Source organism: Pholis gunnellus (assembly GCF_910591455.1).
Source record: "Pholis gunnellus genome assembly, chromosome: 1".
Taxonomy (NCBI): domain Eukaryota; kingdom Metazoa; phylum Chordata; class Actinopteri; order Perciformes; family Pholidae; genus Pholis; species Pholis gunnellus.
In genome coordinates, this window is record NC_136528.1 from 11,851,877 (window position 1) to 11,877,944 (window position 26,068).

At 44.8% G+C, this 26,068-nt stretch overlaps 1 protein-coding gene across 1 annotated transcript in view; it reads left to right on the forward strand.

The window, feature by feature from the left end:
• Window positions 1-24,676, forward strand: part of nkd1 (NKD inhibitor of WNT signaling pathway 1) — a 32,032-nt gene extending 7,356 nt beyond the window's left edge. The window contains exons 4-10 of the mRNA XM_079156785.1: window positions 11,607-11,664; window positions 15,901-16,001; window positions 16,124-16,219; window positions 17,965-18,112; window positions 18,982-19,063; window positions 19,539-19,666; window positions 20,246-24,676. Of these exons, the coding sequence (XP_079012911.1) occupies window positions 11,607-11,664; window positions 15,901-16,001; window positions 16,124-16,219; window positions 17,965-18,112; window positions 18,982-19,063; window positions 19,539-19,666; window positions 20,246-20,775 (1,143 nt within the window). The 3' untranslated portion in view covers window positions 20,776-24,676. The remainder of the gene's footprint in view (window positions 1-11,606; window positions 11,665-15,900; window positions 16,002-16,123; window positions 16,220-17,964; window positions 18,113-18,981; window positions 19,064-19,538; window positions 19,667-20,245) is intronic.
• Window positions 24,677-26,068: the final 1,392 nt, after the last annotated feature.

Below are 26,068 nucleotides of genomic sequence, written 5' to 3' on the forward strand. Positions count from 1 at the left end.
CCGAATAATTCTCTCTTGTTTGTTTATCAGGTTCCCCTGCGGGTTGCGCTCTGGCCCGTGCAGTAAGTGCTGAATAATTTGCCTGAGCACTCAAAAGTGGCTCTCAAATAGGACGTGATCAACATCTGCATAAAACTGCTATCGAGCTCTCATGAGAGTGCGCGCGTGCGCACGCACTCGTGTGCCGTGAAGCGCACAGGCACATTACCCATTTGTTTACCCTAATATGTGAATACATTTATCACCGCTAACAGACGCACAGCCCCAGCGTGATTCCCTTCCACTTGTTTTTCTTACACAACTGGTCGTAGGGAAAGACCAGGGACGGACTACACGGCTCCCATGAGCCCCGCTGCTGCGGTCGTCCTCCTTGTGTTTGAGCGCCGCGGGGGCCAGGGCTCTAAGGCCACCTGAGGTAGAGCGAGTGGAGGAAGTGTATTTAGGTAAACAGAGTTGGGAGAGCATTGTGCCTCCCACAGATAGAGGTTCCAGGGCACTTCAGCTCTTCCTGTGGCGCCAGGGCTGGAGGAGGTCTGGATTGTCTGTTAAGGGGATGTTTTTGGTGGAAGGGAAAGCTAAACAGAGGAGCGGTCCTGCTGAAAGGAAAGCTGTCCTCCCCTGGTGTGTTTACGCTCCACAGGTGCCGCAACCTAAAGAGGACCTCCAACTGTAGACTCTCAATGAAGCAGGCCAACCCTGTGCTCCCCAAAGGAACATTTCCAAAGGAAATGTAAATTAATTACATTTTTTAGACTGCGGAAGGGTTTTTACATTACATTACGCCTCAGAATAGATTTTATTGAGTGTGTTATTGAGTGGGTAAGTCGTTTCTGACGGGGGATTTCCGGCGGGTCAGTGGGAGAGAAAACGTCACAGAACGCATCAAAAATCCTCCTGGAGCACATTGGACAACCAGGTGTGAGCTTTTAAAACTAAACCAAACTCCTAACAAACAAAGCAGTATTTATTTATCACAGCATTCACAATAATCACTCAAAATGCAAACACCTGCCTGGTTATTCTGGGGTTATTAAAGCGTTCCTGTGTTTTACAATAAACAAATCCATCTCCACTATAGTCTTGTACTTTATGGGTATTTTCATTTGTCATAAATGGTGATCCATAGCAGTGCGGCTGTCATTATGCAGATAATATGATTACTTCACTTTTATTCAAGACACAGGGCAGCTGTGAAACCAATAGTGAGTCATTAATATAGTTTTCTGATTTGTGAGTATTTCTTTGTGTTTCTTTAATTTGTGTATGAGCACCTTCAGAAGAATTTCGTCGTCGTGTGCAACTGAGTAACTTATTCTGCTGCAAATTCATTACGGTGAGCAGCGACACAAGCCGCTAATTCCAGTCAGCTATGAATAGAAAGCGTCCCCTTGGCACCGGCGCACTTGTATATAGTAGTTGAAGTGTCTATTTCTGCTGCGATGTTTACTTGCAAAGTTGAAACACACTGTGTAATTACAGAGATTTTGGGTAACTACAGTTAAAAGGTCAGACGTGAGGGCTGTTTAGAGGTAGTGGCTTGTGGCTGCCAGGATGTCGGCTCCAAACATGCTGTGCGTGTGTGTGTGTGTGTGTGTGTGTGTGTGTGAGTATGGATATGCGTGTGCATAGGAATGGCCTCCTTTGGTGTTGAGATCAGTTACATCTGGTCAACATGCACACGTCAGAGGTTTTCATAACCGCCACCTAACACATGGAGCTCCGCTGTTGATTGCAGTGACGAGGTTTAGTAACTGGCTTTGAATGGAATAAAACGGGCCAGTTGTTGTTGTTGCCGGAGGAATTGTAAAGCTTTTATGACGTCTCCTCATCTACAGCTTGTTACTCCTTCAGCGTGTCTAGCGGCTGGATCACATACAGACTGAGGAAGTGCAATCACAATTCTACCATGACAACTTACATAACCGCTTCAGTGGATCAGATAATAATGTGAAGAAAAAAAAGTTTCCAACTCTAAGGTAGCTTACAAATGAGCACATTTTCTGCCGGTAATGTCATCTTTTGAATTTGAAAAACACAAATGAATGTTTTAGAAAACATGAAAGATCTCGGCATGAAAATATCCCCCATTTTATTATTTTCTTGTAGCTTCTCATACGACAAGTCCCAGAGGTGTTTCTTCTCATTTGGCTGCGGTTAAAGATTTAAGTGCCTGTCACTTTCTTGCTGCCCTCGAGGTAGACTTCCTGGCTAAAGCCTTGTTCCTCCCACACTTTGCAGCACTTGAGACTGGCGTCTGAAGCCACCCAGACGACTGAAGCACTGTCTCTCCTCAAAGAGAGCTTTGACTAATTACTGAGACCCTCTAGACACAGTGCAGCGCACTCGCTGTTAAACACAACATGCGTGGAAGCAGGCATGTTGCCAACTATAGTCTAAAGTGTATAAACCATCCTATTTTGCAGTAATGATTCACACACACTCCATAAGCTCATGCCACCTCAGCAGGACGGCTCTGTCCTCCATGAAGTTAAAGGTTCCTTCATGAGGTGAGATATCCTACTGCTGTGCTAACCGCACATGCTTTTGGAGATGATGTGTGTCATTTTGCATGCGACTCCCCCTCTTCCTCTTTCTCTCCTGTCTTTTTTTTCTCGCTCTTTGGACCTGAGCGTCACTCTGAATTCAGAGGGCCATAATGTTGTGATTTGTCACTCTTGGCAGGCGGAGACCATCTGTAAATCAAGGCCAAGCGACAGGCTGTCTCCATTCCCATCCAAACCATAGCTTCCTCTTGGGAATGCAAGGTCCCAACGTGGAGTTCATCGGCTGGAGGAGAATGTGTTTTAAGGATTCACCTCTAGCTCAGATTCCCTGTTAACTCTCTGACTCCTGAGGAAACTTGAGGATGAAAACAGAGGCTCACATGTTGCCGTAATGCCTGCGTGGGGCTGGTTGTTTACTGTGTGCACAGCTACAGGGCTATCGCTAACTGCCGGCGCTCATTTTGTGCATCACAGGTCGTGTTGTCCTTTTCAATTTTCACAAACAAACTTAAAAGAAAGCAAGAGAATACTTGTGAGTGAGGCCCGATGTTTTTCTTTTAGAAAATGAAAGCACCAGTGTCTCTTAAATTGCTGGAGGGTTGATCGTACAGTTCACACTCTTGATCTTGACACCTCGTATCCTCTCCCTCTGCTTCTCTCTGAGATAAAACAGTGCGATACATGTTAATTGCTGTGGTTACATATTTTGCAAAAGCTAATAAAGGCTGTTACCTTGAGTTACAGGTAGGGTTTAGTGCCCGAGGGGCTGGCTGAGTTGTAAAAGCTTATCTTTGCAGGTGTAAAAGTTTTGTAAATGGGTCATTAAAGTGTTGGCCAACTTCACACATAAAACACAAAAAGGGAGAGGGGGGAGGGAGATTACTTCAGATCAGCATGTTTCTGAAGCGAAGAGATGAAGGCTGTAAATCTTTGCTAATATTCCACTGAGCCTTTCAGGAGACAGCCTTTGATGTGGGTGAGGTAATGTGACCAGCAGTGTTTGCAATGCTAATCTGACGTGGGGAGATGGCTGGTGGCTGTTCGCTATGGCCTGACAAAAGAAAAGGCATCAAAAATAAAAAAAATTAGATAGCAAACAACACGTGTGCAAAAATCCAGACAATTGTACACACACACACGCTCACATCCTTGCAACCTCTTATCCAGCAAGGTCAGAGAGTTCATTTGAGCTGACGTTCAGTATAATTTGACTTAATATATAGTAGACAAAGATTCAGTCTACTGAACCACGCCTCCTCCGCGTGCAGGGCCTTTTCATCAACATGGTGTTAGTGTGTGTGGAGAATCTGTGCGTGACCTGTGTGGTGAACTACAGTTAACACGGTAAGCCCTCTGGCATGTACTGTCTGCTCAAACCCCTCCGGTCTCGGTGGTGCTGACCGTGCACACTTTAATCACAGAGCGGCTTCCTCTCTCGACCTGCCTGGTGATGGATTCTAACTCCGCGGCTGTAATTTCCTTCCCGGGGTGCAGAGAAGAGGGTGTGCCGTGACCAAAGGGGTGTCTGGAGAGAAGGTGTCTGTCTTTGATGTTCCCTCTGAGACGTCAAATTACACGTTAGTCCTCCTCAGTCGGCGAAGTTGAAGGACTTACTTGTCCATTTATTTATCCAGTTTGTTGTCTACTCAACTCAAGTATTGCTCTTTCTATCGAGATGGGGGAAAAATCAAGGCAAACAAAGTGGCCGAGTCTCAGAGGAGAAAGCTTTCGTGTCCATTTGAGGGTTTGCTGCTCAGCTCAGTGTAATATTTGTTCTGAAAAATAAAACGTGTGCCCTAAATATACTGTAAGGTGCTCCAGACGAAACGCATCCACCAGATAGCTTATGTTTTGTTAATGTTGCATGTGAAGGGGCTCAACGTCAAACAATTTACAGTCTGTGACCTCTGGAAAGGCATCAAGTTTCTTATCAAAGCCATAAAATTGCATCGTAAAACACAGCAGATATGACACCACCGACTCCTCCGTTTTCGCTTTTTTTTTTTTTTTTTCGAAGCTCTGGCATTTCAGAAGACCCAAGCGTCGGCTCTACCAGAGCAAATTCACGACACTACCTCAATGCATCGTGTGATGATGAGCCTGATAGTCTCGGGGTAAAAAACGGATTCATCTTGTTTTGGCTACAGAGAAACGCGGAGAGATTAATTTGCCGTGGCTCTCAGTCTGTAGGTGTTGTATGAAAATTGGCCTCGTCTCCCCTCCCTCCATAAATGGGACCGTCTCGCGTTCAGCTTTGCTATGCTATATGATTATCTGAGATCTTTATTTCATGTGTGAAAACGGATCCCCTTTGAAGCCTCACTCAGAGGCAGAGCAGCGCTTCACTACTTCACATCAACACTCTCTATCTTGGCTGCATCTCAGGGCATCGTGTTTTACTGCTACGTGGGGCTTTGAAAGAGGGAAGGTGAGGAGCACTCCAGCGTGAAGAACTGCAAAAACCCAGGTTTAAACTGTTGCTGATGACTGGTGGTCCGTTTTAGGTTTTGTTTTCTTCTCTCCTGCAGCACACCCACACATTGCAGGATAGGCACTGCTCCAGATTCCAAGAGTTGTGCTCGGTCCTTTGAAACGGCCTCCGGTGTATCTCAGTTTACTCTTTGGGTTGGTGGAGAGGGATGGGTATTTCCTCTCCTGAGGTCCTCTGCGAGTAACCCCACACCTATAAGCTAATTTGCAGCTCTAAAAACTAATACAAGCTTATTTTTTGTTTGTTGATGTTTTACTTCTCGGTTTTCACAGCATCGGGGCTGTGTGCGCACTAGGGATTTTGAAAAAGTCCCATTCTATACAGCTGTTTTCTGCATTAGTAATCCATGAACTTCAGCTAATGGCTGTTATCCAGCCGAGACAGAATCCGTCGAAACCATTTTTGTTTGCCAAGTGCACCAAAGTACAAAGACACGATGACAAGTTAAGTGTATCTTAACATGCCTGGTTCAAGGACAGTCCCTTTGTATTTAATGATACTACCCGACCTGTAGTCTACTGTCTCTATCGAGCTGTAGCTGTGATAAACATGGCACGAGTGTGAATAATCATGCATTCTGTCGTGCTCTGTTTCACACTCTCCAGTGTTGGGTGGCTTTTATGTGAATGTCAGCGACCTCAGCCGTTTGAAGGGCCCAGGGGGAAGCAGACACGAAGCACATATTCCCACATCCACCCCCGTCTCCGTCACTTTGCCTGTCTAGCCCACTTTGCTAAATGGCCTTTTCATGCGTGCGTTTCTCCCCGCTTCATGTCGGCAGCGCTGCTCCAAGCGGTGCAGTCCTGAAGGTGTCTTCTTGCGATGCGTTGGGCACAGAGCAGGAGGCACCGAGGCACAGTTCTAATGAGATTTTTCCCGGGTTTTGATGGGGTGCCAGTAGCGCTGCCATTGCTCTAGAGGCCTGCCTCCACTGAGCCCTGGCACGCGATCAGGCGGAGCTGTCGTTGGCCGCATAAATTGTCAGCCTGTGTGGTGGGTCGTGGAGGCAGACAGCGTTGAGACCGAGAGGCCTTGTGGGACTTTCCCACAATCACATACAAGTACATATTACTTGCACTTAAATGTACACTTTTGCTTTCAAACACACACTCATAGCAGAGAAAAAAAATTGGCCCAGCGGGTCCATGTCTGCAGTGCCAGAGTAAAGATGACGCTAAAGGCAACCAAGTGTGTTCTGTGCCAGCATTCGCTCACAGTCATTTTCGCTTTCTCATCACCATACAATATGGAGCCTGAAATGCAAAATGGCAAAAGCTCTGTTCAAACTTGTTTAACCTTATTTTATTCAGGGAGCTGAGCAGAGTGCCGTCTACATTAGTTAAGGATGCAGCCAATCGATGATGCTATCATCAAGGTTAGCAGCCATGGGACAAGTTGGGTTTAACACTATCACACTATGTTTAAGAAAATGTAGTGGATTCAAACTGCTGACGACATGGCGCTTTTTAAGTCTGTTAGGTTAGCTAACAGCAATGTGGCATGTAAATAATGTGGACATAAAGTCAAGGCTTCTTCTTTTACATCCACAATGCATGTTAGTGAGTGACTATACATATTTGTTACCGGGATAGCATTTATTTTAGTCACCGTATCATTTCATGCCCACTCATCAAATCTTTGGGCTGCATATATTACATTGGCAACACCAAGTTAACCCATAAGGAAGAGGGGTTTGTTTCTGAAAGCTATGTTAATTACATCGCCCATTCATCTAAGTTTAACAGCTGTTGTTTTAATGTTGAGGTAAATACTGAAGTCTAATGCTTTTTAAAAGTTTTAGAATTATAGATGAAAGTGTTAAGAAGTCCAAGTGCTGCCTCTTGCGTTACTCTTATTTACATGGGTGCACTGTAATGGAGTTTAACTGAACTATTATTGATTATGAATTTTCTATAGTTGGCGTTAATCAATCAAAGGCCTGGAGCATTCCTCTATAATGTTTTAGAGCTGACACCTTCATTAGTAAGGAAAACATAAGGAGGGGAGAAGGTTGGTCACCATTCTTAAAATTACAACTTGTCAAAGTGTTTGTTCAGTAAATAGTATTATTCGTATATATATGCTAATCTGTCTTTGGTATGTCCAAATTCATTTTCATGAAGTGGGCGTTGATGAGGCTTGCCAAACAGTTCCAATGGCCAAACCAAACAGGCCTTCAGGTCGGCGAGTAATGCAGACGGTGTGCTGTAATGGGGCAGGCACACTGTTTTCTGTGTTATAGTAATAAATCACTTTATGTGGAGGGGCGTGACCGAGTTTAAAACACACAGGGGCCGCACAATACCTTGTCCTAAAAGCCACGAAGACGCTCTGAAGGACCTGGCTGCTGATAAAAGCAGAATGTTTTATCACAGTGGTCTCCACAGAACATTTAACACCATGTCTGGAAAATTGTTTTAGCTGCTCCCAGGTGCAGTAGAAAGATGCTTGTTTGGACCTCAGGCTACAGAGACAAGCAGCTGCACTTGTACAAAACTCTGCAACTGTCAATGTATAATGTGATTTAAATCAAATAGTGTTAATTGTATAGCACCAATATCTCATTAATTCATTGTTTAAGCCGTGGTTGAGCCACCCGGGGTGGGAGGGGGAGGGGGTGGGTGGCTTCTCCTTTGGCCTGAAATGCTCTCCCACAGTGACCTCTGACCCTTGGATTAGCAAGGGTCTCAAGAGAAACCCATCAATGACTCGTCGCTGCACCAGAAGCGATTGATGGCTCATTTTGTGGTTACCGTATTGTTATCGATGGTCATTCGCACGTTTGTACCGTGCGTGCTAGAATTTGATGAGACCCGGTTTTCAGATTCACTAAGTGTTTGCAAATGTTACATCAGTGGAGCCTCGTCTTTCTCATTAGTGGAGGAAGGACTTTGGAGGGGGATGACCAGCATTGCGGTTTTAGCTAAATCTACTTTGAGCTCTTTCCTTTCAAATCAGACTGAAGGAAGTGAGTTCAAGCTTTTATCCTCTTTGGCTTAACAAACCGGACTGGCTTAATATCTTGTCCAATGCCAGCTTTTACATGCAGTTATTATACTGTTATTACTACACTGCTACTTCTGTTGCTTCTTCTTCAGTATATACCTCTGTCCTTTTAAAAACGATGTTCAGTCTGTTTAATATTCTCTTCCAATTTGCTTTTTATGCAGCATTCAGTTTGATATATTGAAGAACATTTTACAATATTTGATGCTTTGTCACCGTGTAGAAAAAGCCCAGTTGGTTTTGGTAAAACATTCTTCCTAACGGGCTTTTGCATATTTTGGTTGAGTCTATGAGACAAAAGAGATGAAGCTCAAAGGGAGATGGAAGATTTAGAACCAGTGTTTGTTACAGCAACAAAACACTTAAAAGGAGATTGCGCGGTCATTTACTAAATCAAAAAAGGTGGAGTGAAGATGTAGCGGAAGAGAAGGGCAGAGGCATCTTAGTAATATGACCAGGAGTCCCGTCAATCCTTCCTAAGTGGGAGTGATGGAACTGTAAAGTGTGTCATTCACGTTACTGGTGGGGTTAAGGAGATTAACCCCTATATCTAGAGATCTCCTTCTTTTAGGTCTAAATAGTGTGGCCAGAAATGTTACTTTACCGCCATTAAAATCTTCCTTTTCTGGAGCAGGGCAGAGAAATGTGCCTCATTGTTCGTGTGACTAATTGGCTGGTGGGAACGCAGGAAACTCAGAAGCAAACACTCCTTATTTTTAGAACTTGTTATTTTTTTTCTTTTGGCACCGGACAATCATATCAATCACTGCCAAAGCCGGAATCTAAAGGGCTGAGCTTAAAAGTGGTAGTGTCATCGGGTCAGTCGGTCTGGAAGAGCTCTTTAGAGGCTGTATCACAACAGATTGTGAGGATGAGCATGTCCGATCGACCGCCGCCACGGTCATTATCTGGGGAAATGGATGCAGTTCAGAGTTTTATCACCATAGAGGCCGAGAACAAGGACTATAAATATTCCCTTTTATTTTGATGAAACACATATGGACTTTATACCTGACATAATAGTAACTGTAAAGGTTTCTTAATCAGGTTGCGATAATAATAATCGACATGTCACAGTGCGAAGGAAAATAATGTGAGGAATGATTAGAAATATGAGTTATTGTTCTTTGTCTCTGTCCTCGTAGATCTATACTTTCATGAGAGGAGGAGGAAGTCTGTGTGTGTGTCTGTGTGTGTGTGTGTGTGTGTGTGTGTGTGTGTGTGTGTGTGTGTGTGTGTGTGTGTGTGTGTGTGTGTGTGTGTGTGTGTGTGTGTGTGTGTGTGTGTGTGTGTGTGTGTGTGTGCGAGTGAAGTAAAAAACGGATGGCATATTTTTCTTTTTTACACTGACCAGAGCAAATCCCAGAGTAACTCTAGCACGCACTAATATTACGACTCCCATCCATCACCCAGGACAACAACCAATTAGCACATTCCTCATCCCCCTTTTTCTCATGTTCCTGGTTAACCCCTCAATCATTTTGGATCGTTCATCAAAAGCAGAAAAGTCAAGAAGCTGTATCTGTGTGTGTGTTTGTGTGTGTATGTGTGCGATACCCCATTCAGACCGACCCGGGTCATACCCATGTCTGTGATCTGTGTGGATGGGTCAACACGCTGCAACCAACCCTGCTTCATGTCCATCCTCCTGATGGAGACGACGAGTGTGTGTATGGACAGAACAGACAACTAATTTAAACTTACAGAAACTTTTGCCTAGTAATTATGTGATGTCATTCTGAATAATTCTATGGTTGAGCAGTGAAATATGTCTTAACTGTGCTGCAGACTGGAGTCTCTGCTAACGGTGACAACCCATGATTAACCTGTGACAGCTGTCTCCTGTCAATGGGTCCAATGCAGGTTGAATTGTTCTTAAGCATACTTGAGTACACATCACTCAACTCTCTAACAACTGAACTGAGACTTGGTATCAGACACTAAAACATCCACCATTAGAATCAGTGAATATTTACTGTGTAATTCAATTCAACAATATCAAACTTCTACAGTAAATCCTAAGAAAAATAATATTTTTCAAATTTATTTTTCTATCATTAATCGGCTACACAGTTTATATTAAAAAAAGGAAAGCCAAGCGTCTGATTAGATATGTTTTTATCACTACAAAGAAGGATGAAACCCTACAAATGGAAGACCTGTAGAAGTTGTCGTCTTTCATTTATGTCATGGATGAATTGCTCATTGAAATGATACATTAACATTGACTGTGGTAAACTAAGTGGCTGTGGTCGGTTAGTGGTCCCAAGCATCAATTGAATTGAATTTAGCCGGCAAAGTGTTTCTCCCTGAGAGTTAATGCGATCACATAAACAATACATCTCTTTATTGTTTATCTAGTCAAAAACACATTGTGCTATTGGGCTTTTGCTTACACCATGTCAGTTAAAGCAAAGTTTATATTCTCATTTGCCTGCGTTCTACAGCGACCCTAATGTCGAAACCAGCTCAGGACCAGGGTCGTGAAGCCGGATCGGAACGTGTGTTGACCAATTAATTCATACCAACAACAGGCGCAGGTTTATCTCGGGTCCCTGCTTTGGAGCATCAGTCAGTCCTGTGGTTCGCTGTGTTCTCTTCCTGAGGCCACCCACAGCGCTGCAGCCCGGCCGGCACTAGTCTGAGGAGGGTAGGATCACACCATCTGACCTTCTACCTCTCTGGATTACACAGAAATCCCCTCTCACGCTGACACAGCCTCGCCTCTGACACACACACACACACACACACACACAGCAGCGCGTGCACAATAAACACTCATGCTCTTGCACTCATATCCAAGGATTGTATGAAGTTAATTATTTATTATTCAGGTTAATCATCTCCTTTGATAAGAATCTCTCAGCAGAGTCTGTTAGCAATTTATCTAGATTGATAGACTGACAAATGTTTTTTTGTTGAAAATCGTTGAAATTTACGCCAGGGGCGGGTTGAACATGTGTGTGTGTGTGTGTGAATGCGTTGGACTTTGTGCGAACGGATGTGTGCATGTCAAGGCCTTTCTCAACCCCCTGAGTAATGGTTTTTGGGCCCGATGACTGCAATGCCACATGGATACCTGAGCCAGACTTTTCCATAGTGAAGCCTGGGGATCACATGTCCCTCCAGCCTCTGTGGTATGCACTAACAGACCGAGCTGCCAGCAGAGGGGGCGCGGGTGAAAACAGTCCTGGATGAAAACAAGTCTCTGAACGCGTCGTTGCAATGATAGCCCGCCACCGAAATAGCCCCACTACCAGCCCTCTTTCTCAGAATCCTGCAGGGCGATTCAGACGCTTCTCTCGTAGTCTCGTTTCTGACTGCCAGTCTCATGCTCCGTTTGCTTCACTCCTGCAATTACCATCCCTCTTAAACTTTCCGCTGCTGTTTGAGCTCAGAGCACAGTTGTCAGACTTTTGTTCGCATATAGATATACAAACGCTGTAATTTTGATTCGGGCACGTTCACTGTGCGTTGGAAAGCCGTGCTGTGGATTTGCATCGTTAAAGATGTTTGTTTATATGTGACAGAAATATGATGCTCCTCCGTTATATGACTTGAAACAGTGATTTATGTGTCTTGTTCTGTCTTATTTCTCTTCCCAGGGTGCCATGGATGAAGCGTGTGCAGAGAGGATTGGCGATGAACACTACCGGTTAGAAGGTAAAGGCTGCACCAGTTCATTCCACTGATTCTCGTTCCCTGTATTTTGATTTGAATGAAAACCTGCAAAAAAAAAGGCCCTTTAGGTACTTGTGTGGTTCCTCTTTTACTGCCGTTCCCCTCTGCTCCACACCCATTCTCTAAGCCCCAACAATGTGCTGATGAGGTCCTCTTTACTTTCCCCTCCCGCCTCTCCACCTCCTCCATCTTTCATCCGCCCCTCCCCCAGCGGTGCTCTGCAAAGTGCCTCAATTCCTTCATGTTTTTCCCCGATGCGATGTGATCCCAGATTAAGAGCTCCGGGAGTAGAAAGTCTCTCCCTCCCATTTAAAGACGGGATCGGACGTGAGGCGGAGGCAGAAACGGAGCGTTGAACGAGGATTTGGAAGGGTGGCAAAAAAAAAAAAAAATGCACTTATATTTCAGCTCTGCTTCACTGGATAATAGACCTGAATAGAGAGACAAGAGATAACGCGACTGATAAATGGAGTATGAAATGAGTTGCCGTCATTGGGCTGAGGTTGTCCTCCCTTCAAGACAGATGTTGCTAATTAGATCACACTGCTCTGTTCATTCTCAGCGATTCACAAGACGAAGGCCCAAATCATTTGCGTCAATAAAAACATTCCGGAGATTATGGGTGGATGTTTCCATAACAGACGTCTAAAAAATTCAACACATCATGTTTAATTTACAAACTCATCGAGTGTCAGCTAGCGAGGAGAGGCAACTGTCATGTTTGTGGGTGGAGAAATGTCACAATACCAGAACTTTGAAGTGAACTAAAACGAGGTCTCAGTCAGGGAGAACGGGACACAGTTGTGCTTCCCTACTTTGCAGTGAAGATGAAGTTCAGTGGAGTTGAGTTTATTCACACCAGCAGGCTGTTTCTAAGCTTTACATTAAGGAACATGGTGACAGAGTTTGGATGTTTACTAAATGAGAATTTTGTCTCCCAGAAAAAAATATGAAATGTTTGATTTACAGCTACTCAGCTAATTTCCTGTAGTGAAAACAATTTGTTAAATAAACGGTTCTTCAGTTTAGTTTGGAATAATGGCCCGCCATTCTGTACCTCAGGCCCACTTGTACCCAAATAAAGACATTTGTGGTCTGCGTTTCGTGCAGTGATCTGATCTGTTGTCCATAGATGAGAGAGAGAACGGTGAGAGCAGAGATGATAAGACAACCAACACACATGAAAGCCTTCTTTCCTCTGGCTTTAAGGAAGCACTTGGTATTAAAAAAAGAACCTGCCTGCAAAAATTACAAAGAAGGGAAGAAGGGCTCAATGATGAAAGTGTCTTTAGGTTACTTTACATCGTTACTGCCAGCATGCAAGAAGAATATCTATGGGGTATGGAAATATGGGATTTTTATTAAGTTCTTTTAACCTTTTGTTAACACGGGGGAAAGTTTGCTGAAGAAACTTTCCATCAGCACCGTGTTTCACATTAGATTCACACGCGGGCTACCCAGCACAGTCTAGTGGCGAAACAAGAATGCTGGGTGATTCAGTGCCTTGCTAATGAGTACTTCAGTGGTGGCCTCTGCAGGAAGAGACAATGTCACGATCACCTCGAAGGCCATCCCAGAATCCCTTTAGTGCCCAGCACTGAGCTGTCCCAGTGTATGAGGAGGGGGACAGGCCCAGCTCTGTGTAATACAGTAGCCTAGCTAAGCTGGGTGTGATTGCTCACAGTGTGTGCGATCTCCCGAACTTCCCCCGTTTCTGTGTACGAGTGCACCGTGTGTGTTGCATGGCTGCTGGAAAACAGGCTTGGCTTGGAGGGTGCCTGCCTGGGCTGCCCTCGTCTTGCCCCTCAGATCTGATGTGCAGCCAATCCCCTGGCTCAGCTCCTCTCATAAAGAGTCGGCTTATGTCTGTGGTGGTGGTGGTGGTGGTGGTGGGGGGGGGGGGGGGGGGGGGGGGGGGGGGGGGGGGGGGGGGGGTTGTGGGGTGATAGCAGATTACTGTTACTCCTCCCGGCATTTCATTAGCTCCCGAGATAAGCATCTCACTGCCATATTGAGCCTGCTACGGAACAGATTTGCCCTCGTGCACAATGTTCCCTTTGAGCACCTCGGATGATCAAACAGCGGGACCCCAAATGCTGCTCCTCTCCAAAAAGTTGGTAAAAGCTCCCTGGGACGATGCCTTCCATTTCTGGCATTTTCCCCTACCCAGGGATGAGACAGGTCTGCTTTGATCTGCTTTGGATCAGGAGGAAAGAAATTGAGCTGTTGTGTCTGCTCCGTTGGCGAGCAAACAAACAGTGTTTCAGATTTGACTTGGCTTAATTAATTAGTGATTCTGTTTTACAGCCGGTCTGATCTTCTTCCAAAAGGTTTGAGAACGGAACTTCAAAGTGTGGCAGAGGAGAGAGCGGAGCAGGGGAGGGTGGAGAGAGAGAGAGGGGTGTGGTCTGTGCGGGTTTATTGGTGTGTGTGTGTGTGTGTGTGTGTGTGTGTGTGTGTGTGTGTGTGTGTGTGTGTGTGTGTGTGTGTGTGTGTGTGTGTGTGTGTGTGTGTGTGTGTGTGTGTGTGTGTGTGTGTGTGTGTGTGTGTGTGTGTGTGTGTGTGTGCGCCCCGCAGGACTGTGATTGGATGAGGGGGAGCGGAGCTGATGCTCATGCAAAGCTAAATGACGAGAGGTAAAACATACAGGCTGGCTGGGACAAGCTTCTGCAAAAGTAAAGATATATGAGGATGAAGCAACTCATAGAGGCTCGCAAAGGAGCCTCCGCGTACGCCTCCCAAAATCTCAGTTACACGCCGCGTGTTTCTGCGGTCTTGTGTGTCAAACAAATGCTGGATTTCAAAGCAGAGAAGGATATCTGGTGGCATCAGGTCTGGGCCGGCATCCAACGTTGAAACTAAAATATCGAACCAGACAGGGACCGTTGTGTTATATTTGTCCACCGGGGCGGACTACCTTACAATATAGTTCAAATCCAAAAATACACCAACATTAACATTCATGTAATGTTGAACTAACCCCCGTATGACTCACTGATTTCACAACAGAGCAGGGTTGTTGATGCATTCACATCAGGGGCAAACTTTTGACTCGTTGACTTGGTGTTAAAAGGAGTATTACATTTGTCAACGGGACCTTCTCCGTTTGAATCCTGTCTGGGAAATCTGTGCTGTAATAGTACAGTGAAACAAACAATCATTGACTCGTATGGCATAGTCAATGTTGTCAGACTCCACACAGGTGGATCTGGCCATCAGTTTAAGTGCATATGACAGATAGTCCCGCTGGACTTTCTGCCTTTACTGGATGTCTGGATGGTAATTTACGGTGAATGTCATACCGTAAAGCGATGAGCTCCCATGGGTCTCCCATGGGCCTTTTCATGCTTCACATGCTGTTTCCGATCCACGTTTATATCCGAATATTCTATCATGTTTAAGACATGTTATGTCATTCAGTTTCATGTTCGACACCCCCGCTCAGTGTGAACCTCTTGGGTTAAATATATAACGTAGCTAAGAGCTTAATAACTGTTACTGCATGTGTGGTTGATGGAGGAGCTTTTGCCATTGGAGAATTAATTCTGTCTCAGTTTAAAAAATTCTTTTGTTTCTGTTAGATTTATATCTTGGATTTCAGTTCCAGTCTTGATATCAGTGTTTTTTGCTTCAGCAGCACTTTGGCTCTCTGGAATGATGCAATAATGATCCTGCTACCTGACACGAAACCATTCAACTTAAGGGGCGTGTCAACTTAAAGATCAATTTAGGTCAATTAACTCAGAAGAGCACATTTTGATTGTGAGTATTGAGTATTATCAGAAATACCGTAAATACACCCTACTAGCTCAGAGCATTTGCGCGGCCAAACTAAATTTAACATTTAATGTTGGTGATACTCACAAAAAACACTGCAAATACTTTCCAGTGTTTTTTTATAAATATTACAATTTCAGAATATAAGCAGTGAGACAAAAACGGAGGAGTTTGGCTGTGTAGGTTTATTTCCCACCAGGAGCACTTGAATATGCGACACATCTTAATTGCGGCTGCCAAACTCGGAAGTAGGAGCTTACAAGGAACACTTGAAGGCGACGACATATCCTCAGGTTATGACTGCACCCGACGTTTCCATCCTCAGGCTTTCTCTTTTATCTTTGCTTATGTGTGTGTGTGTGTGTGTCTCTCTCTCTCTCTCTCTCTCTCTCTCTGTGTGTGTGTGTGTGTGTGTGTGTGTGTGTGTGTGCGTGACTGCAGTGGCTTTACCCCCAGAGAAGACAGACAGCTGCTGTGTGGAGAAGATGCAGGAGAGGGACAGCCAATCTCCCGCAGGGCCACAGAAACAGCTCCAGTTTGAAGTGAGTGTCAACACCGAACGGGACGTTTATTACCTCCCCTCTGGATGAAACTAGGGCAGTGGCAGCACACACGCATGTACACGCCGGATGATACTGATAGTTCAGTGCCGCTCTGTTTTCAGGAGTTGGAGTGTGCCGTCTCCGTGGAGGAGGATAACCGACAGGAGTGGACCTTCACCCTCTACGACTTTGACAACAATGGCAAAGTCACCAGAGAGGTAATCATCTTTATTTACCTGGGAAAAAAAGCTTGTATGAATGAATGAACTGATAAATAGATGTAATAAACAAAGAATACCTCCAACACCACGCAGTAGCTGTAGTACGAATTTCTTCAAAAAGTGTATTGTTAATCAGTCAAATTAGGCTTTTAAGACAAAAATGAAACAATATGAATGAAACATGTCTGAAGAGGCAGATTTTACTTGTTGCAAAATGCTTCTGGTCAGCAGCTCAGAGCTACAAAACGACCCCCTTTTGGGTATAAGTGAATAAATGACTTCCCTGTAAATCTTAATTTTTGCTCTATTCTGGTATCGCTACACCCCAAAAAGAACAGGAGGATATAAATCACAAGCCTCAAACCCAATCTCACTGCTGAGAACCAAATCCAGCGACGTGTGCGCGTTTCCGCTCCTGCGAGGTACCTTGTGGCTTGCGTCTGCCTGCTGCAGATCTGAGAGAACATCCAGAAAGGCCCGTGTTTTTTGAGAACGACTTGAAACAGCGCAAAGAGACTTGAGCTGTCCTCAGTGCGGTTGGCTGTGCAGTTTTTTTGGCATCGCCTGTGGCTCCATGGCTCATGAGACGGCAGACGGCGGTTGGAAGGGGGAAAGAAAACCTTTCTTCTGCAACTTTCTTTTTTTTATTCCATCACACAAATAAAAAAAAGAGAAGGAAACCAAAAATGACACAGGAAGCTTTTATTTTATTTCATTTAACTTTTTTTCTTGCACTATGTCTGAAACCAGTATGTGGAACCGGTCCCTGAAGAATTCATAGTGGTCCTTTTTCTTATGATTCAAAGAGCTGTAGTGAGTGAAAATGATGCTGTTTGAGTCTTTATGTGGTGTCGGCTTAATTCTCAGCAGTTCTGTCAAAGGTGCTCTAATGGTGAAACAGTGTTACCATCTAAAGTAAAACACTAATGAGATTTGAGATACTGTACCTGTATGAGTCACTTCATTTCACGTCACTGCCATGTAGCATTTTTTAAAGACAATTAAGATTCTGGTTTGCTATAAAAAGATCCAGCGCACTTGCTAGCACCCAAAAAGGAGTCATTATCTCAGTATGGTGCACAAAAACACTCACCAGTGCAAAAATACAGCTTCTAAACAGCCACAAGAGACTGTATTAGCTAATGTGCAAATGAAGCTGTCCAAATATGGCCGGTTACCTCTTTCTCAAATCAGCGTGGCATCACTTTTTAAATGCGAATGTGCGCTTACGTGTGGTTGAGTTTATGCAGACATGCTTTTGTGCCTTCATTTTGGAAAGTGTAAACAGGAGTTGCTCGTTAAGCAGATGTAATTTCAGTCATTTAAGAGACACTGAGGAATTAAACAGAGAAAGTGTAGCGCTCACATCAGCCTCTTCTGGTACCGCCAAGACGTTTCTTTTCATGAATTTCTAACTTGTCTTTACACCGTGTCTGATGGCTTCAACTTGGAAAGCTGAGTGAGCTCCTCTGTTCTCTGTTCACAGTGTCACTTCTTTAAATTCCTAGCTAGCATGACACTTATGATACAGAGTTGTAATGCACAAAGCTACAGAATATTGAATTCAAACAGTATAGTGATACAAATAGTCTCCCGTTTGCCCTATTTTCTTGCTTTTCTTTTAAAATATCCACCTACGTCAGATTAATACTCGGTTAAATGATTCTCATCTCTCTTAAATGGATGCCGTGTATTAAAAAAAACAACATTTTAAGATCTCCTCCACCTCTTCTGCCCTGCAGGACATCACCAGCCTGCTCCACACCATCTATGAGGTCGTGGACTCCTCCGTCAACCATTCTCCCAGCAGCAGCAAGACGTTGCGGGTCAAGCTGTCGATGGCTCCCGACTCCAGCCAGCGGTGGAGGAGCTGTACGCAGGGCGCGGCAGGTAAAGCTTGCATTAACACAGTGGGCGGGGGAGGGAGGGAGGGAGGGAGGGGGGGGGTAGAGAAGAGAGGGCGTTTCGGGGTCCCCCTTGTGTTGCCTGCTGTCAGCTCACCCAGAGACGTGTTTGTTGTCATGCAGAAAGGCGGCTGCTTCAGGCCTGTCAGAGCTTTGTTCCTCGCAGTCTCTGCGTCGCTCCATCTCTCCCACTCAATGGGGTTCATTTTTAATGATGGGGGGAGTGACAGAGCTAAGAGAGGGCCCCCTCCCTCAGCGCCTTCAAATACTCTGAAAGAAACCTTAAGAGATGTGCCGAGTCCTTTTGATAACCGCAGCCATTTTTCTTTTCTCCAAAGTTCCCTCTTTTCCTCTCTTCTCCCCTCTCTTCCTCCCCCCCCCTTCTCAGAGCTGCCGGGAAAATATAGCGACATTAAACTTAACTTTTCTCACTGACGACTTGGTAAACAAGTAGTCAGGGAAAAATATCTCAAAAAGTATATATTCCTGTGTGTTTGCGTCCTATTGTTTCGGCTATAAATATCCGTCAAGAGATTCAAACAGAGCAAGCTTTGAAAATATCGTCGGTTGCCTTCATGCTAATTTGAAACCGCATCAGATCTCGAGTCCTTAATAAACAATTTCTGAAGTCTGCGTGTTTTTTTTCCTTATAAGAGGCTGGGAGTTGAAAATAGAATAAATGAAGCATTGTTGTTTTCCTTTTCTATAGATCTTCAAAGTAAAAGCCCAAAACAAAGGTTGCTTTCTTCTGAGGCTTGTGTGACTGTTGTCATGTGTGTGTGTGTGTGTGTGTTTGTGTGTGTGGCGGCTCTGTGTAGCTCTCTTTGATAATAGCCTTGTGTCTTTCATACACAGACATGTCCCATCCCAGGGAGAAATACGACAAGTGCATAGAAGACCCCAAGAGTGCGGACAAGAAGACTCGAGCACTCCTAAGGTAAAAACCCACCTCCCCGGAACAAGTCCGTCTCTATTGTTGAAGCTTGTGGTGTCTATAAGAAGAATATGAAATATATTATGTATACATATATTTTTTTCATTCTATCACTGATTATAACATTTACTTTTTAACATCAGAAACTTTGTCTAGGGGTAGTGGTTGTTTGAGGAAGGATTCACACTTGGGAGCTGCAATAGTTTGCTACTCTATAATTAGTTTTGCCCAAATGCACCTCCACTGCTAGCCTCTCCTCAGTACAGTGGGGGAGACGCTGCCCTCTCACTGCACTTTTCAAATCCTCCCAGTTGAGGTTTAAACCTGTGATTTTCCAGTCACAATCTCACTTCTCTAACAATTACTGTGCCCCTGCCTGATCACAAGGAACACTCGTTTTACTTTCTCCAAACACCAACATACTGAACCTCTCCGTCCCAAACTGCTACCTAATGAGAGGTGCCGCTTGTGTCCACAGGCGCCACCACAGTGACCACCACACCCAGCCTGGCTGCCAGCGCCACTGCGTGGATGAGAACCTGGAACGCAGGAACCACTACTTGGACCTGGCAGGCATCGAAAACTACACATCCCGCTTCGGAGCCGGTGAGTGGACCGGGGCCAGGGCTTTAGAGGGGGAGAGGGGGAGAGGGGGAGGGAGAAACGCAGGCCGTGGCCCTTTGAAGCTGCATCCAGGGGCCCTCATTACTGCGGCACCTGCTCGGAGCCATTAGGTGGAACTACCAGCCAGTACAAACATCTGGGCTCGGGCAAGCACAATACATCAAGTGTTCAAGGCTAAAGCCCATCAACATAAAGGGCTGTTGTGAAGGGAAATATTAAGTCTAATAAGCAGCAGCCTTGATCTGACGGTCAGTGATGACAAGTGATTATTTTAATGTTGGTCCTGTTAGAAAAGTGCTAACAGAGATCTGCTCTCTGTCACATTGAGTCAGGGTTATCCGCGTGAAGAAAGAACCTGAAGTAAAGCTGCCAGGATCTTATTGTGGAGCTTTTTTTTTTCACTTCATTAGTGGGCTGTTTTCTCGATCATTTGCACGTAATTTTCCTTCCTTTTTTCCCAAAGTATTGAGTGCATTTTGACAAGTCCTGTGAGAGAATAGTTTTTGTTTCTCCTTTATTCTGCTTTCTCAGTTAAAATAAATACCTGTGTCCCCCTCACAGCGCCCACCCCAGAGCCGACGAAAGCAGAGCCTCAGACCCGCTCATCCAACCAGACTCGTTCTCGCTCCCACGAACCAGAAAACGGCCAATCCCATTCCCACCACCGCCGCCTACAGACTGTTGTGGACACCGTTGCACCCGTCAGCCTCCACCCGGCCCGCACGCGAGGCCAACACTCAGGGAAACATGCCCTCCGTTCTCCTAAGACCCACAGCCGCACACCTCCTGCACAGATCGGTGGCAGGGTGATGCGAAGCCGGGGTGTCCCTCCTCCCACGGCGCTACCCAGCCAGACCCCACCTCACCAGTCCACAGCCCCCTACCGCAAGCACAAGCAGCGGTCCAAGGAAAGCCAGGGCTACAGGGCCTTAGGCTCTCTGGCTCCGGGACCCGTGGTGGAGAAGGAGCAGGTGAGGGACCTGCCCAGTGTGCTGCTGTACAAGGAGGGGCTGGCACAAATGGTGCAGCGGCATGAGCATCACCACCACCATGAACACCATCACCACTACCACCACTTTTACCAGTCCTGAATTTCCGCCCTGCGTGGGACAGCTCAGCTCTTCTAACGTCCCACAAAACCCAAGCAGGCCGGCAGACACCGACTGCAGTGAGCTTTCTTCGTCAGCTGCCGGGCCACTCTACATTGTGCAGTACTGCAAGTGCCTTTGTAGTTGACACGGGACGTGGGCAGGAGAGGAGGATCATGGGAGGGGTGTCCCAGTGCTGAGAGGTTATTAATCAGTGTTATAAAGAGGTTGGTCGTACATACAAAAGCTGGGGTATGCAGCAGGACAGTGATTTAGGGCCACAGCAGGACTGAGGATCACGGCGGGGGCCAGAGAGGAAGCACAGAGGGACAATTTGATAAACAACCCTGAAGATGTAATCCTCTCCCTGGTGAACTCTGCGGCTCTAAACCAGCACCATAACCCTTCCAGACCCAAAAGGTGTTTAAGGAAAAAGGAAGCACGAGAGGAAGAAAGACTGTGATGTAAAGATGAAAATATATGAAAGATAGGAGAGCCGGGCATAGTGTGTATATGTGTGTGGGTGTGTGTGTGTGTGTGTGTGTGTGTGTGAGAGTGTCACGACACTGGTGTCTGTTGAAAACCACTCGAAGTGCGCTCATGGGTGCGTGAGTATTTAAAGCAGGCTGTCAGGCAGGTTATTTGAAGATGAAAATGAAGATTCTGATTCAAGCACGCAATGCCACGTAAGCAAAAATGGGAAGGAAAAATGTTGAAATGTTATAAAGGAAAAAAGAACAGAGATCCCAAATCCGCTGCTACCTCTAATTGTATCCTAATTGTTAATGATGATGATGATGATGTTATGGTGACTAAGCATTCAGAGGTTATTTTCAAATTACTGAGAAACTTTTTTTGAAAGAAAAGAAATGGTGTCATAATCTGCAGTAAGTGACAAAAAGCTCCTTACTTGTATTGACTAACATTGACTGTACATAAGGTATATATTGTTATCAATTTTATAAGCTTCATTGATAATGTGATATCTTTGTATTCACTATCCGAAGCTTCTATGTTCGTTTTCCTTCACAACTGCTTTTTATAAGACCACTCGGAGCCCCATGTTGACTAGAACATGTGCAACAGTCTCACTCTCTGTTTCAACGGTCTCGCCCTGTGATTTGATACGTAAGTGTGATCCGGTGCTTATGCCTGAGTGACTCAAATCCCAACTCTCAGCAGTGCTGTTCAGGCGCTGGACCTCACACCACATAGTGTTTTACACAACGCATGCTGATCTCATTGAAACATACACAAACGTCATGCTGTTCATGTCGCGCATTCAGTGCTGGTGTGTGGGTTCTGCATAAAGGTGATTTAGAAACTGAAAAAATCTGCAAAGATTACAGAACATTTCTCAAAAGTGGCCGTGTAGTTTTCACTTTAACGCCAGTTTGAAAGTCCAGAATCACATGATCTCAGTCCCATGATACTCTAGACATGAGGTGATCATGACATCAGTGCAATAGGAAGTTCTGGTTCAGGCCTTATTATTTTTTAATGCATAATGCAAGCCTGTTAGAGGTTGGTGTATTCATCCATCAGTATGAAGTTTGGCCTTTACGGTATTTTTGTTTGTTATTCATGCAGGGAATATATTTTGCTGAGCATGCATGTGATTTTTCACCCCTGCCTTGCTTCAGATCCGAGCAGTTACACGTATTCACACCTTGGAGTTGGCCAGCACAACGTTTTTTCTGTTTCTTGACTTTCAGGGCAGCACTCTCCCTAACTCTGGGTCGCCCAGCCCTCGGCCTGGCCCCGGGGGGTCACGCGGCTGCTCCCGCTGTTTCCATGGCATCTTCCTGTCCCCCAGCTGTCAGCAGGTCTTTCACCGTACCGCCATGTGGCCTCAGCGCTCAGCCAACAAGGCTCTGTTTGTGGCGCGGCGGGGCGAGGGCTCTTTCAGCTGTCTCATTCCTCTGGTGCTGGATAACACTGAGCCCGGCCACCAGTCTCCACTAGACCCATAACTCACCACTGTTGCCCTCCAGCCAGCACCGGGTACCGTCTCTTCTATCCCATGATGCTCTGCCATGAAACAAGTAAATGCAGATGTTTCTGCCAGCAACACGTGAGGCAGTGAACTGAGATCGCCTTGTTGGTTCTCCAGGATAGCAGTTCACTGTTTTCTCCTCCTTGTTCTTCATGAGCACACGTGTTCTTTTTAGCACATCCCAGCATCACATTTAGAAACGGCCTGCTGTAGTCTTTTGTTAGAGCTTAAATGCCTCATCCATACAGAGCAAATGAGATAGTGATGGATTATGCTAACCTGACCACAAGGCCCACTAGCCTTCAAACTATATCCACCATGTTTGATTGTGTTAGTCTGCCTTAAGCGCGTGCATGTGTTTGCGATGAGCAAGAATGCAGTGAATGCCAGTCTTGCCCTCAGCCCTGCGGTGTCCTGTCACAGCTGCAGGCCATCCTTAAACGGAGGCACCAGTCAGTCGGGTTGTCCCATGGGACCCGGCGGTGGTAATCACAGCTGTGCTCCATACCTCAGCTTCCTCCTCTCACACTGCTGTTGCTGGACAACATACAACTGTAACCCCTTTGTCAATGGTTTTTCCCCCCTCAGCCTGAAACAGTGTTGATAGCAGCGTGATGCTCCAAATGTAGGTAGTGTGGAAACGGTCGTCTGCACGCAGGCAACCGTTCCTCCTGCTGGGTGGTCCGATTCGACACGATGAGCGAGGGCTTCTGAAGGAATTTGGGTGAAAGGCTCGGTCAGACCCTCAGCCAGGTTGCAATTTCTAAACTTCTTTCACCCCGAGAGAGTTTTACTGAACAGACGGGAACTCCTTTCTTTAATGCCTCGCTTCACATTCGTACAATTACATGAACTCGCATCAGAAAGCTGGCCACTACAAACACACTTCCACACCGCAGTCTTCAAAGCAGCATCACTGGAGCGACCGGGGGTGATATGCCTTGCTCAAGAGCACCTCTAAAGTATTTGGTGAGAGTTGGGAAAGCAGTTTTTTTTCTTCTCGGTTTTGTCACACCGACTTCCTTTTGAAACCTTTTTAATCTTCAGGCAATCTCTGTCAAAACCCCTCTTCTGACTTTTTCCATAACAATATATCTATATTTGGAATCCGAATAATATTGTTTTCAGCCATCAGCTATCTAAATCCACCTGAATGTTTTTTTGTTCTTTAATTATACTTTTTTTTTTTTGGTCGTTTTTAATTGTCAGCGCCACTTTTCGGAACAAATGTTTTCAAACCATGTCACACAAACTTCAGCATCCACCATCCTCTGTCCTGTTGTATAACATCGTCAGTATCCATATTATTATATGTGTTGCACCACTAATTTACTTTTTAACATCCATGTATCAATATTTTTTTTAAACTCTGATGTATATAGCGGACTGCAGAAATGATAAACCAGCATCATGTAGAAAGAAAATAAGGCTTATTTATAATAAAAAAACTGTTAATCTATTTCACTCGCCTACTGTCAGCTAGTACTCCAATACCCACCAGTCCTAGTAGGGAGGAGTAGTTATCGGTCCGTCTCTCTCTCTCTACACGCAAACACACCTTCACTCGGTGTTTGTTGTAAAAGTTGTTTAGCACTAGCTGTTTCTCTCCCTTTTCCCTCCCTCCTAATGTTTTTTTCATGACTTTGTTTAGTTTATATAGATTGTATTTGATTAATTGCTTTATTTATTTGATAGCAGATCTGTGCCAAGGGGAGAAAAAAACCTTTTATTAAAGTATGAACCTGTTCCTTATAAACTCGCTGACTTGTGGGGTCACTTTATTTAATTTTTATTGTCAGTGTCGGCTTTATTGTGTAAATCTGCACAGTGTATTTACAATAACTTATATGCCTTCTAAATCTACCAGTTAAACATATTAGCATGTCATCTACTGTATTTGTGCTAAAACACAACATTTGCATTGTTTTATAAAAAAACAAATCTACTACCAAGTGGATCTTTCATTTTTGGAAATAAACATATTTGCTTTCCTGTTGAGAGTTAAATGAAAAGATCGATCAGCCTTCATACAGTCATTTCTTCATCCAGAGCGGAAACGGCTTGTTGCAATGTTGGGGGTTCGTCTCAGCCTTTTCAGGTCAGATGTCCGTAGATGACCATATACTGTACTTGAAACTAGTGAGAACCTTTTTTTATAGACATTCTCGGGATCTTTGCTTTATCAATTTATGTTGACGCATTCATCAGATATCGTCTATTTGTAATTTCTTACAAAATATAAACTATATGGGGCCAACCGTCCATCCATATCTATATCTATCCTCTGCAGGTTCCACAAAGCACCATTCTATATTCACACGCTAACCCACAGACGGAAAGGCCCCAACGTGTTACTGTGAGGAGCTGAGGGCCACTCCCGGGGCCTTTAGGATGAAAACAAGATGACACCGGGTATGTTTGGATGACAGAAAGACTACGTTACATGTCTGCTGTTGCCTTCCTGTACTAAACCAGAACATTCTGTGAATTCTCATTCAATGAAAATAATTTATCTCCATGCATTTGCATTTTTTGGGGTGTATCTTTTCCTATTATCTACATTCATACTCTTCATTTTGTAAGAAGTCAGCAGAATTGATGTGAAGGGTAACAGGAAACGACTGTGTGTGTGTGTGTGTGTAGTAAAGTAAAGCTCCTCTCCACTGTATCTTAACTGGTGTCACAGAGGGCTCCCAAATCTGGCGGACCACAGCTGCTCACCACGCCACGCTCTCTACATGCACACACACTTTCATCTGCAGCTTAGCAGCTTATCTCTGGTCGGGGCGACCGCAGAGAGGCTGCCTCTTGGCAATGTGATACGCCTTCCTCTCACGAACGCGGCTATTTGTGTAAGCAATGCAGTGTGACCCGCAGAACTTGTATCATCATTACAAATGGTTTCTATCCTAACAGAGCTTACAAGGTTATTATTACAGCTGCGTTACACATTTCAGCTATCAAAAGCATCCATATCAGAGGTGTAAAGTAATCTGTTACATTTATGATAGCAAATCTACACACATTTTACTTTTGGGAAAATGTATTTTAAATATATGGTGAGTATGTAATGTATAGTAAAAAAAAGAGTTCCTCCCTTTGAAACACAAGGTTTAGAAGGAAAAATAATTGGAGGTATTAAAGTCACATTTTTTACCAGAACCAGAGATTCTTTGCCAAAAAACTTTTTTAATCAATTGACCATATTACACGTTTTCTGCTGTGGTTTCAATTAACCTGCAGTTACCAGTTTAATCAGGAATGCAGGACCCATTAAAAGTATGGTTTGAGAGATCTCCA